Source organism: Gymnoscopelus braueri (assembly GCF_963280865.1).
Source record: "Gymnoscopelus braueri genome assembly, chromosome: 7".
Lineage (NCBI taxonomy): Eukaryota > Metazoa > Chordata > Actinopteri > Myctophiformes > Myctophidae > Gymnoscopelus > Gymnoscopelus braueri.
Window position 1 is genome coordinate 42,340,867 of NC_137608.1, and position 14,050 is coordinate 42,354,916.

Genomic DNA, 14,050 nt, shown 5'->3' on the forward strand with positions numbered 1-14,050 from the left:
TTTGTTTGTAATAACATTTATTTAAGCTGTCATTTTGTAACTGTGCTGCTGCAGTTATGGGCCTTTTTGTCAATTTTACAAACTTTGCTAATGATCAATTCAAGGCAAGCCAAGTTGGCAATTGATGAAAAATGGAGGCTTCCATTGTACAGGCTATATTGACACCCCCAATCTAATCCTGTCAAATCAATTTCTCTCATTAGCCAATGGGTGCTATAGTTCATTTAAATTCAACCAGACATTTGAGTATACAAAGATCAACAAGACACATTTTTGCAAGTTATTGGAAATTACAATCCATGCACTCTTCCTGAATTTGTGTGAGAATCTATCCTGTGGCCCGTTCACATGAACTCCAACATGTATCTGCTTCCTCTATCAGACTCTGTAAAAAAGCTGCAAGACCAGAAACACGACATGGAGAGAGAGATCAAGATCCTCCACCGAAGGCTCAGGGTACGTAATGTAAGTGGAGCGGTGTCATGCCACAGGGTGCTATAGGTAGGTAGATAGGTAGGTACTTTATTCTATAGGTGGGCAGAGAAGGACACCAGGCCAGTAGATGATGACTGGGCTCAAGATCCTTGCCAAATGCAGCAATCACGGTGTTTCCTCTCAATTCATTAAGCAAAAGCATGCTACCAGAGAAATGAAATGTCTAACAGGCCTAAATAGGATGAAATGGTTACAATGTATGTAATTGTCCTTTTAGACGAAAACCCTTTTCAATATCCTGTCAGACCACTAGCAAATTTAAAACAACAACAATAATGAATAAAAGATTGTATGTAAAAACAAAAATGTGCGTGTGTGCGTGCAGGAGGAGTCTTTAGAGTGGCGTCAGTTCCAGGCTGATCTGCAAACAGCTGTGGTCATCGCTAATGACATCAAATCGGAAGCCCAGGAAGAGATTGGTGACCTACGGCGCCGGCTGCAGGAAGCACAGGAGAAGAACGAAAAGCTAAGCAAGGAACTGGACGAGGTCAAGAACCGCAAGTAAGATACACACAGAGAGAGGTCAACCTCAACTGTCTTGTTTGTTTCCAGAAACATATCAAGAGACATGGACTTGCTTACGTACAGGGTGGGAAATACACAGCCAGCCTAGTGTATTTGTTTTAGTACTGATTGTGTTTACAATCTACCAGCTACTATGTTTCCAGTGATTACTTGGGTCCTTTTTTATAAGATTCAAATCAGTGGGTAAAGTCAAAAGCAGTGATATCAACTTTACATAAAACATCACGCCTGGTAGGCAAAAGTGAGTTACGCTGCTTAATTTGCCGTAGTTGGCAGCTTTGGGGATGATGTCTGCTGACGTCGTATATAATAAAAAACAATCTGAATGTTTTGTGTTCCCCACCAGGCAAGAAGAGGAGAGGGGCAGGGTGTATAACTACATGAATGCTGTGGAGAGGGACCTGGCGGCCCTTAGACAAGGCATGGGGCTTAGCAGACGGTCATCCACGTCTTCTGAGCCCTCTCCTACAGTCAAAACACTCATCAAGAGCTTTGACAGTGCCTCGAAGGATCCGCCACAGTGTGAATGTAAGATGACCCACTTTTCTCACTTAATTTTTTTTTTTTGTATTAATTGCTGTTATTAATTATCCATCTCACAAGTCCCTTCACAAATGAACTCTCCAGTCAAATGATATGAAGAGCATAGTCACAATTAGACCTGTCACAATGAATCACCTAATCGCAATTATTTGAAATAATCATCATAATCGTTTCCATATTGTCCATATATTTTCAAACATTTCCCAAAAATAGCAGAAATAGCAGATCTACAAAAGTGACGCGTTGCAAGCTTGTAGATCTGCTATTTCTGCTATTTTTTTAATACAATTATTAAATGTGTCAGTAATTTCTTTGTATATTTAAGTTATTATTTGTCATATCTGCCCTTTGTAAACCTTTGATTACGAAGCCTAAAATTCAAACAGATTTTTTATTTTTCATATGTTCCAATGTTCAATGCCAAACACACAATGAAATCGTTAATCGCAATTATTTATGTGCCAATTAATTTGTAATCGTGACAGCCCTAGTCACAATGCTAATTGTTGCTGCCCCGAATATGTAGTGTTGCATGATGACGGACTGCTCCACTGTTGCGCCGCCACAGGCCCAGGCACCAACGGCACTGCTGTCCCAGTAGTAGTGCCAACAACAGTCCCAGCAGCCACACTACCACGTACCCCCCTCAGCCCCAGTCCTCTGAAGACCCCACCGGCAGCTGCCGTTTCACCCATACAGGTACGGAAGAGGGCTCTTATTTATGAATGTTTTGAATCGTTATCGTTTTGGACGGTACACACAAACGCACAATGTAGATGTACCCTACTACTAGGCCTGACCTCGACTAGTCGAATAGTCGAATAGTCGACTAATTAGTCGCGGGGGGTCCGAGTCGACTGCGTGTCTCTTAGTCGAATTTTTTTTTAAAAATGGCCTAGAGATTGGCCTAGTTTTTTATATTAGTTAACTAATAGTTTGCCAAAAATAGGATGTACATCATGATTTATTGGGAGAAACCAATAGTATTATGGAATGTTCCTCTATTGCATAACATATTTTTTGCATGATTTGACTGAGAGATTGGAAGTTGAATCAGACTGATTCGACTGCCAAGCTCAGTCGAATCATGCAAAAAAAAAATCTATGACTATAATTTGTTTCATATATATATATATATATATATATATATATATATATATATATATATATATATATATATATATACTGTGTGTATGTATATATATATATATACACACACACACACACACACACACACACACACACACACACACACACACACACACACACACACACACACACACACACACACACACACACACACACACAGATACAGTATATATATATATAAGACAAATTATGAATCTTGTTTGGTAGGCCTATTGGTTAGAGGGACGATCCCATTGCCAAAATGTCACAGGTTAAATCACTGCATCAGTCAATGTTTGCCCATTAGTTTAGTACCCTTTTTTGACAAGGCGTACCCAAGAGGAAAGGGGTGAGAGTTGGGGTTGGGGGTTAACCGCTGGCTTGATATGAACTGTGGCATCCATAAAGCATCCATCAAACGGCAGGAAAAAAATAAAATACTGCGCATATTAGTTTCACCATAGTATTTCCACTTTGTTTTAATCCGTTTTGTATTCTTCTCTGGTCATAATGTCCATAGACAGATTTTGAGAAGTTAATGACTTTTTTTGCCTATTTCAGAGACACTCCATAAGTGGATCCATGTCAGCAGCCAAGCCTCTCTCCTCTCTGAGTGACAAGAGGCCGAGCTACACAGACATAACCATGCCAGGTAAGACACAAATCAAAATAATACCTGAAACCTGAAAAAAAGTCAATTAAAATGTAAAACCTTTAAATCTTTGACTATGACATGCTCAAAACAGTGACATCAAGTTGAACATGTCTAAAATGTATTTTCCTCCTTCCAAAGTACTGTTAAAGTAAATATGCTCATAAAAATAAAGAAAATCATAACTATTTGTATAGTTGTATATATTGCAATAATAATGTGCACACCTGGACTTGTCTCACGACACACCAGTGTGTCTTGGCACACCGTAAAGGCATTTGTTTAATTTCAAACTGGACAGCCTCCTGATGCTTCTCCTCTTTCTTCTTTTTTATAAATGTGTGCAAAGTGTGGGACATTAAAGTATTTGAGGTTGTTGGCCGTCCATCCTCCCTTTGTATTTTTGCTGAATGAGTCCCAACAGCTGGGAAGTTACGTGTTTCCCCAGAGAGTCTTAACCTCTATCTAATGGGCTCTTTTGATGCGTTTTATTGTTGTTGTTGATAAGCTCTGTCTAACCTCACAGCAGCATGGGGGCGGCGTACTGGTTAAGACCTCAGCCTCCAGAGCCGCTCAGAGTACACCCGCGCAACGCTTGGCTGGAATCAAATTCAAATAAGAGAGTATATCTTCCTTGTTCTCCTGCTCTCCCTCTGTCTCCATAAATAAGAAAGAACAAGGGGAGTGGACGGGTCCACTCACTTGGAGACATAGCGTAGGGGTGGGGTGTTTCCCCAAAGGACTTGTGGAATCGGCGAGTCACTGAGTGTTGACCTCATTAAGGCGTGTCACTTTATTAAAATGCTAGATGGGATGAGTGGGGGTGGAGGGGTGCGTAAGCAAATATTGAACCTCTATGTAGAATCTCCCTGCGTTCGTTCTCACCATTAATGAGTTCAAGTGCCTGATGCGAACGTGCTTAGCTGGCCGTAGCCTCCAGTGTTTCGTTTATTTTTCTCAGATTTATTGTTTTCTTGTGCGGAGGGTCTGCCTCATTCCTTGTTATTCCCCGGGGTGGAGGCACTGGAATGTGCCTTTTCCTGCCCCCCACCCCCAGTTAATGTCCAGTTTCTGATGGATAGTCTCACAGACACACTCGTAACATAGAAACGTACTGTATGTGACATAAATATCCTTTCGTGTCCACAGCTGAGCACCTTCTCAGGGGAACCTCGGTCAGCCGTCCTTCCTCTGCACTCCAGAGGGTCACCAGTATGGACTCTGCCAAGGCAATCTCAGGTCAGCCACAATGGAAATTCTAAATTCATAAGCTATATAGACCAGTCCAAATCATTTATCTTATGGACCACTAGTTGGATACATACTGGACCAGAGACCCCCCTTTTCATAACACTTTAAAGTGTTTTGTGTGTGTGTGTGTGTGTGTGTGTGTGTGTGTGTGTGAGTGTGAGTGTGAGTGAAAAAACGCCGGTGTGACGTGTCAAGCTGATTACTTGAATTACTGGCCAGGTTTTGTTTTTTGTTTGCCAAATACAGGCTTATATTCCCAATATATGACCAATTAACAATAATATTTACACCCACCCTTCATTTGTGGTCCATTTGATCAAAAAAATAAGGCCCAGGTTTAAAAAACAAAATTCCCCTTAATGTACTACTTGGCTCCTGCCTGATCTAAATGACGACAACGGCAATACGATCTGGTTTCACTGACGACAACGCTTTTAGTGTAAGTTTACCAAGCATGGGAACTACGCTAGCCCTGGAGTACATCACTGGTCCCACGTCAGTTTGAGCTGTTTATTCTTCTAGTGAAGCATATTAATCTTTGTGACTCATTGTACTTCATCAGGGATGTCATTCTTTTCTTTGGCCTGTTCAGTTTGTGCTGTGATAGGAGCAATGACCGATCATAATGTGCTATGATAGGAGTAATCACAGCTCATGATGTACTTGTGCCCTGACCAGTGTCTCGCAGGAGCAGCGAGGAGATAAAGAGGGATATGTCAGCGTCCGAGGGGGCCTCCTCCTCCTCCTCTTTAATGGCCATGGGCTCTGCCTCCTCCCAGCTGTCCTCTCTCCCCTCTATGGCCTCCTCCTCCCCCACTGCCTCCGTCACCCCCACAACACGCAGCCGCCTCAGGTACCAGACTGACTGACACTATTTAACAACAGCAGTGGCTTATGGTTGGAATGCCTGGTATTTTACAATACCATTGCATGTTCCTCTGGATATTGCATTTGCAAATTATGCTTTTTGGGTTTACCTTGAATTTGTATGAACCCATTAAGACCGGGAAAGTATGTGTCATTTTAGCTTTCTTTGGCTATTCAAAAATAGCAGATATTACAAGCTCATAGCGCAGCACAGAGTGCCGTGCTATGAGCTTGTAGATCTGCTATTTTTGAAAAATCATGAACATTTGTGCAAATCTTTAAATATATATTTTAAAGCATTTTTTCTTTTTACTCTACGTACTGGGTAAAAAAAAAGAGCATAAAATAAAAATAATTCTATTCCATGTAGCTTCATTATTGGCCCAGGCTCAGTCTGATAACTAAAAATACAATTACATTGTATTATGTTTTAATTGTATTGTAAAGTGTGAATGTTTGGACCCCAGGAAGAATAGTCTTCACTGTGGTGAGGACTAATGGGGATCCGTAATAAACTAAACTAAAAAAAAACTGTGTGTGTGTGTGTGTGTGTGTGTGTGTGTGTGTGTGTGTGTGTGTGTGTGTGTGTGTGTGTGTGTGTGTGTGTGTGTGTGTGTGTGTGTGTGTGTGTGTGTGTGTGTGTGTGTGTGTGTGTGTGTGTGTGTGTGTGTGTGTGTGTGTGTGTGTGTGTGCGCGTATGAGAAGAGAGGAGAGGAAGGACCCTCTGGCAGCTCTAGCCAGGGAGTATGGAGGTTCCAAGAGAAATGCCCTGCTTAAGTGGTGTCAGAAGAAGACTGAAGGTTATCAGGTAGGCCTCTCTGCTCAACATGAACACGCACGCAGCCACGCACACATTTAGATTTAGAATTCACCACTTTAAAAAAATCTAAAAATACCAAGCTCACTCTGACGTCTTGTGAGCTTGTAGATCTGTTAATTTCACAGTTTTTTTGTTGTCAGATTTTGAAGTTCTTTTTTTTTTTTATTGAAAAGATTTGCCTATAATGACATGGCAAAAATAGGAACGCCAGGTTGAAAGTGTTTCAAGGCTTTCATTTCTAATAGCAGGATTGCCTGGTATGTGTTGACCACGCTCCAACTGGAAGACACCGAGGTTCATTCCTCAAGCCTCCAGATGTTGGCCCTGCTAAAGTATGTGCTACATTGTAGCACATACTTGTTTTCTTAGCACTCAATTACTCGCCCGCTTACCCTGTTGTTGGTTAACTAGGGTTCACGCTGGTGACTGTCCTTGCACTTTGTAAGTCTCTCTGGATAAGAGTGTCTGCTAAATGCCCAAATTGCTCCTGAATCACAAACGGTTCTCTGGTCTCTGAAATCATGAATAACAATGTCACGAGAGAAGGCTTTCTGTTGAATATTAACAACGTTTTCCAGGGGTTTTGTGTCTCACTGTTCTCTTATCTTTGATGGTTCTGTTTACATTTGCTGTAGTTTGGCACTGTGTTCCACGTTCCACATCCAAGTCACAGACAGTTAATGTTGTCATGAAGACTGATCTTGATTATTTTAGGACATTTACCCCAAAGCCATTTTTCCAAACATGTTTGAAGAACATACTGTACATTATGATGCTGCTGACCCAGTAATGTGTTGTTTGACATGAATGTCACAAACCTGTATGTTTACAGTTACTTACCTTTAGTAAGGGGATGTTTTTCCTCTTTTGATTACATAGAAGGAAAGGTTACCATAGTTCCCATGTGCCTAGATGCTTTCCAGGAAGTGTGCAACATTTAACACATCCTGTCCGCAATCCTGACCTCACTGGATTGCCCTGAATTGAAGCTTTCTCTTAGAAATGATATAACAAAGTTACCTAAGAATACAGCGTTGCTCTAAAACAAAATTTGTTTTCTACGTAAAACCGTCTTTATTGGCTATGGTTGCGTTTGTTGCCCAGCAACAGACCGTAAGCACTATGAGCTTTAGAGACCTTTCACCTACAGTAAGATGTTTTGAAAAATCCATATCCTGTAAATCATGCTCCACTGATTCCAATACAGAAATGTAGATGGAAAAAAGCTGCTAATAATAATTGTCATCCATACCAACTTGTGTCCCGTTTGTGGTAGCTCAATTTATTATCTCCAGAATGTTGCTGGAACCAATGTTAATGAAAGAAAATATGCTGTACCTTGGATTAAGTTCACTCAAAAATGTTCATGCGTAAGACGTGAACTCCTGTTAAAAATGTCTGTTTGTGGTGGAGTGTGTTTTCAGGGACACTCCACATACTTGACTTTGTACTGTTGTATCTTTTGCTGAAAAATACAGTATGTTGTGTGTATGCATTTGCTTGTATTGTGGTTTTCTGTTCTGTAATTGAAAACGGATACAGAGACTTTTGCTCTTGGAAAAGATATTGTGTTCCTCTCTGTTTCAGAATATTGATATCACTAACTTCAGCAGCAGCTGGAACGATGGTCTGGCATTCTGCGCTGTACTTCACACCTACCTGCCTGCACATATCCCCTACCAGGAGCTCACCAGCCAAGAGAAGGCAAGGACAATGACCCATGGACAATTAAGACTCTTGTATTGTTATGCCAAAGAGACCATTATTAATGTGTGACCTTGGGGTTTTCTCTTTTTGTTCCTCAGAGGCGAAACTTTACATTAGCATTCCAAGCTGCAGAAAGTGTGGGGATCAAGTCTACTTTGGTAAGCCACTGAACCAGTGATACCCTATATACAGTACTTCGTTGTACGTCAAATCTTGAAAATAGCCGAACTACAAGCTCACAACACAACGCCTCGTGAGCTTGTAGATCTGCCATTTTCACTTAAGGTAGCTCTCCACCAAACGGACTACTTCAGACTACTACAGACTGGCAGTCGGGTCCGAAGTCGGATAATGTCGGCTTTTCAGGTGTCCAAAAGTTCTGGTCGCCACACCGCACAAACTGTTGCAAACGGTCAGCCGATGGCACCTTGTTGTGCGCATGCGTCAGAAATAACTATCCACACCAGGGGGTGGCAGTCTGCAGGAGCCTGCAGTCCTCAGACAGCTTGGACCAAAACATAAACAGAGCAATTTTGCGTTAGTCTTTGCATGCTTTGCTTTGGAGTTGATCAGTATAGGAATTGAGAGTTGAGAATATGGTATTTAGTTCAAATGTGTGACGGGCAATGTCTCTGGGTTATTGTCTCCGCCAGGCCGAAGGCATGGCCGAGACTACATTTTGCACTCCGTCCGTCCGTGTGTGTGTGTCTGTCCGTCTGCGAGCAGCTAATCTCCGGCACCGTTGGCCCGATCGTAGGGAAACTGTGCGCACACATTCCCTGGATGCCAGAGCAGAACCACTGCCCTGTATTTTATAGCACCACCAGGAGGCCAACTTTTGTAAAACACTTTTTTGATATTACTCCTTCAGATTCTGTCCAAAAATCGGTACACAGTATCTCTATAGTCATGTGATCAAGATGGATCTGTCCGATCTTTCATATTCCATCCTGATTGGCTAACATTGGCTTCCAAAGTTTGCAGGATTGGTCCGTTTTGAACAAAATTCCCACTAGGCCGAGGAAGAAACATTGGCCTGATATAGCAGGTGGAATTTTGTAAAACACATTTTTGGTACAAAATGCCTCAAATCATGAATGCAGTGTCCGATTGCCGTGAAATTCCTAGGAAGAAATTACACCCTTTTCACATTGGCCTATTATAGCGCCACCAGGAGGCCACAATAACATACCTGACCTGGCGGAGACCTACTGTATGCTCCTCGGAGCACTTTTTCTAGTCTAGGCTTCCTCCTGCACCAGAAGTAGACGAGAGATCTACTTCTCTACATAGCCTTTACCACCCCCCCCACTCTCCCCCCTCTCCACCACCCCGGTGCTACCGACAGGCAGTAGCTGCCGAGCATGTTTGGTCGGCTTTCGACGCTTCCCTACAACTTACGACCCGACACGACAGCGTACACACCGCCCATTCGACAACATATTTTCGTCCACAGAAGCTTTCCAACGCTTACCGCCACCGACGTCGGTGCGGTGCAGAACTACCTTTTAATGTCAATTTTCATTGAATATTTGCACATTTTCGCTGAATAATAGTGATTAATGCGAGATGTGATTAACAAGAGTTTACTCTGCTCATTTCCTGGTGTATTAAACCAGTACATTATCAATGGTACATTATCACTCGTAATATGCAGTACAACAATGCAATAATAAATCATAGTTTTGTATGGCATTTTATGTAATTCTCGTGAAGATTGTTAAATTAATTTAAGAAGAAATACTTAAAATTTTTGTTTTGTTTAACAGTATTTCTATATTAATTAATGAATGCACCATGTCTCATTCTCCCCTGCAGGAAATCAATGAGATGGTGCACACAGAGAGGCCAGATTGGCAGAGTGTCATGACCTACGTCACAGCCATCTACAAGTACTTTGAGACCTGACATGAAGCTGTCACTGCTCCACTCCTTCAGTACAATCTTCAGTCGAGCTTGCCCTTCTGAGCTTTCTTGCCCATCCAAACCAAACACTAAATCCTCCACATTCAACTGTTATACCTCACCTCGCAGAGTCACACTCCAAACCCCACAACACCACCCAGAATACATCTCATGTCCGGCGCTTTCAGCTCTGAGGGAGAAGGGGAGGAGGTTACTTATCTCAAGCCTGAGTTATACCTGGTTGCACGCCAGTGTTGCGCACCAAAATAGCAGATTTACAAGTTCACAACGCGTCGTAGTGCTATGTGTTGTGAGCTTGTAGATCAGCTACTTTCTGAGTGTGACGCGATGCGCAACAAAGTATAACTCAGGCTTGGAGTGTATCTCTAGTTACCCTAATCAGGCCAGTTCTTCACTGGACACACAAAGCTACTCCATCCCTCTAGTGCAGTAGAGGGTGTACTGTATGTAGTTCTCTTCAAGGGCCCTGTGTGGTAGCTATAAAGCCTGGTTTATGCTCTGGTGTCAAAGTGTTGCTTGACAAAAATGGCAGTTTTTTTTCTCCTTGTTTTTAATGTTGCAGTTGAAAATACTTTTATTTTTGTGAAGAGACGCGATCGCACGACACTTTGTTGCTGAAGCATACTCCAAGCTTAGGTCTATGCTAATAACCCACATGAAGTGACACTAAAGCCACTGTCTGGAGAACCCGATGTGATATCACCTGCAAGCAACCTCTGCAGATCATCTATGCCTTCAGGATCAACATAGAGAAAGTAGCGTTGAAGACGCAGTGCCTTCTACACATTGTTTTCCTTCCCTGTTCATCCTTCCCAATATTGATCTCCCAAACATTGCCCAATATTCAGGGTGTATAGTCTGTTATAAGAAAGGAACTTCGAAGTTTAGTTTTGGATTGTCATTTGGCAAATTTAGATTTTTTTGCCTGTGCATAACCACCTATAAATGTTGCCAGAATTCTCCTTCAACGGTGGCAATAATGGAATTCCTTTGGAATGGAATTCAGACACTTTTTGCTCCTAGTCTTCCTGACCTTATCTTGATCCAGATGCCTCTGATCTAATGGATAAAGTGCCTGTGTGAATTATGTTACAGGAGACTGGGGGATGGGCTTTCTATGGGCCAAATCTGCTGAGAAAACAGTGTCTTTTCACTGCAGTTTGTGTAAGACTGAAGAATTTCTGGAGTTGCCAAATATGTTTTAGAGCCTTCTATTGGGTGTAATTCTGACTCCGTCATCAGGAACAGACTCTGGTTGACTGTCCACACGCCACGGTCACTCCTGCCTCTGGCCATGACTGGGTGTCTGACAGAAGTGGATCTTGTTAAACAACACTAATGTTATGTTAAATAGCACCAACACGTTATTTAAAGTTTTGCTGATTTTCTAAGCACACTAGTAAGAGGTGACAGTACTGTACATTTGTTTGCTGTGTTAGTACTGTAATGGTTATGAACTCTAAGCTTGCAGCTACTACACAGAGCGTTTGCATTTGTGTAGGCCGGCATTTACCAACTTGCACTTAATGTATAAGATTTGCATTCACAGGGCACATAGAAACAGGTGTCAGTCATTTATCATAGCCAATATGTGATTGAGTTGGCTGAGTTTTGTATAAGATGCCTAGGTTAAGAGTATGGACCACATTGTGCTTGCATCTGGGATTTTTCTTTCACTAGATCAGGTATTTCCTTTTTTTCAACACAGGATGGAAAGGAGAAATGTAGTCGGACCATAAACACTGATCTAGATCATTGTGATGCTTCACTTAAAAACATCAGATGTCACAGAACACCATAGTTAAATTTTGCACAACATATATTACACTATACAGTAAACTGTAAGAAATGCACAAGTGACTGGAGAATTCACTGTGCAGTAGAAATATTTAATTTTCAACAAAATGCTATATTTGAAATGTTCATAATTCTTACCATCACTCACCTAAATAGGGATACAGCGATAGCACACTACAGTATAGCTCATAAGTTTAATTGTGTAAATTGAGTCTGCGGCATTACTATAATGCTAATTGATGGCTGCATTGTGCCTCTGCTTACTAATTTCATTGTATTTATTTGCATGGTTATCCAATCGTAGTGAGGTCATATTTTTTTATTTTAGGTCTCCGAATTGTATGACTCTTCATAACTGCACTGACATAAGCTGTTTGTTTGCCTCACTCATTTCCTGCCCTCAAACATTTCCTGTCTTAACACTTGTTTAAGTTCTCACAAAAGAATAACCTGAAATTTCTCTGTTCGGTTAATGTTTCCTCACAAGGCACATGTCACCATTTTTTTTGAATTTCCTCATTATAACCACAAGTTGGCACAGCAAGCTTCTGCTTATAGGAAGTATACATTTCCTACAAAGGAACAAGATAAATTAACGAGCTGAAATGCAAATTGCTGACGTATCCCTTTAATGTCTACCACAGATTCCGAAAGCATAAAATAAAGCTGCCACCATCATATGATGGAAACTGAAAGGGTAAACTATTCCGCTTAGATTTAGAAGCACATTCACGGTTTATTATGTGCCCAGCTGGATTCTCATTGTAGGCACACTTTGACCAAAGGTCAGTGGACACCCTTTGTAATTAGTGTTTCTAATTAGTGTTCTTTGTTCCAGTGAATGGAAATTGTAATGATACAGCTACACTGACATTCTTCTAGACAGCTGGTCTGAAATTATGAAACAGAAAATGGCCTTCCTTAAACTTAGGCCACAAAATTAGAAGCACAACTGTCGGCACACAATTGATTAGCTGTCCATTCACTGGAACAAAGGGCGCTAATTAGAATGGGTGTCCACTGACTTTTGGTTATAGTGTATGTGCCATTTGGTCAGGAAGATCAAGACCTTTTTGTTCAGTGTTTTTGTATTTAATTTTGTCAAGTAAAAATGCAGAGGGTGAAAGGGGGTTGTTAATGGGTTGATAGTTGCAAGTATTGATACTTCAACGCTGCATTCACTTGTTCTGAATGAACCCTGGCCCAAGTATTTCTTGCCCTTGATGCTATATAATGTCCAGTCCAGTGGTCCCTGGTATTCCTTACAACATTCTAGAGTTTATTGATAATGAGGGATTGATGAGCACTGAATCCCAGCCTGCCGCTGTGGTGTGAAGAGAACAGACAGTTGGCAAAGCTAGAAGCACATTCCATCTTGACATAACGCCATGCTGAGAGACCTGTGTCACGTTTTTATCATAGGGCCTGTCCTGAGCTGCCATGTACCCATGCCCTGTGCATGTTCTGCTTTGTACAACATGGGGAAAATGTGAAACATTTTATTTTTGGAGGGGGGGTCCACTACAATAAGTTTGTTGTTTTTGTTTACTTGAAAGTGCGCTAAGAGTTCATTTGAACCTAATTCCTTATATTTTATGTTACATGTGGCCTGTTCTGTTCATCCACAACTTTCTGCAATCCATGCCATTGTTCACGGTTTGCCAGTAAAGATTGTCTTAAGCGTGGATGTTTTTCTGTGATGAAATCATTATCACCACCACATGAAGTGCTGAAGGAAGTCCTTTGCAGAAACAAAAGAAATTGGATGGATGATTAGCTGTGTGTGAGCGTGCGTGCGTGTAAAGGACTAATTAAGCTATTAAGTGCACACCATTATGATAATCAAGTGTAAAAATGCTGTCTGTATTTATATTGCTTTATTTTCCTGGCAATAGTAATAAATAAACATTGAATCGAGAATCATTTGTTTTTGTGACTGACTGGCGAAATGTATTTTTTTTATATATCTCCATCAGGCCAAAACGGCTGAAAGTGAGGGATTGTTTTCACTCCTGTGAGTGTTTCTGTCACTCCCCAGAAGGCCAAGGAGGAAGAACTGTCACCCCAAATGTTTCAAATCGGCCTCATGGTGGCGCTATAACAGGTCAGTCTATGGTCACAACCAAGGGGCTTGCATCCGGTGTGTAAATTGAAGCTATTCACCTGTTTCCTAGGCTGTGTGTTTTCCACTTCCTGTCGATTTCATTGGATATCATTGGTCATCTGACCAGTTTCATTGGATTTCATTGGATCAAATCGACAGGAAGTGGAAAACACAGCCTAGGAAACGGGTGAATAGGAAGTATGACAGTTCATATGAATGGCCTGTAATCTCGCTG

General features: G+C 41.5%; 1 protein-coding gene across 4 annotated transcripts in view; it reads left to right on the forward strand.

Moving 5' to 3' along the window:
* Positions 1–13,631, forward strand: part of specc1la (sperm antigen with calponin homology and coiled-coil domains 1-like a) — a 24,291-nt gene extending 10,660 nt beyond the window's left edge. The window contains exons 6-16 of one of the 4 annotated variants that reach the window (XM_080432243.1): positions 383–465; positions 821–996; positions 1,367–1,548; positions 2,090–2,262; positions 3,253–3,343; positions 4,493–4,582; positions 5,273–5,447; positions 6,167–6,269; positions 7,869–7,985; positions 8,087–8,146; positions 9,807–13,631. In XM_080432243.1, the coding sequence (XP_080288369.1) occupies positions 383–465; positions 821–996; positions 1,367–1,548; positions 2,090–2,262; positions 3,253–3,343; positions 4,493–4,582; positions 5,273–5,447; positions 6,167–6,269; positions 7,869–7,985; positions 8,087–8,146; positions 9,807–9,896 (1,340 nt within the window). In that variant the 3' untranslated portion in view covers positions 9,897–13,631. The remainder of the gene's footprint in view (positions 1–382; positions 466–820; positions 997–1,366; positions 1,549–2,089; positions 2,263–3,252; positions 3,344–4,492; positions 4,583–5,272; positions 5,448–6,166; positions 6,270–7,868; positions 7,986–8,086; positions 8,147–9,806) is intronic. The other 3 variants (XM_080432245.1, XM_080432244.1, XM_080432246.1) reach the window with 3 other exon arrangements.
* Positions 13,632–14,050: the final 419 nt, after the last annotated feature.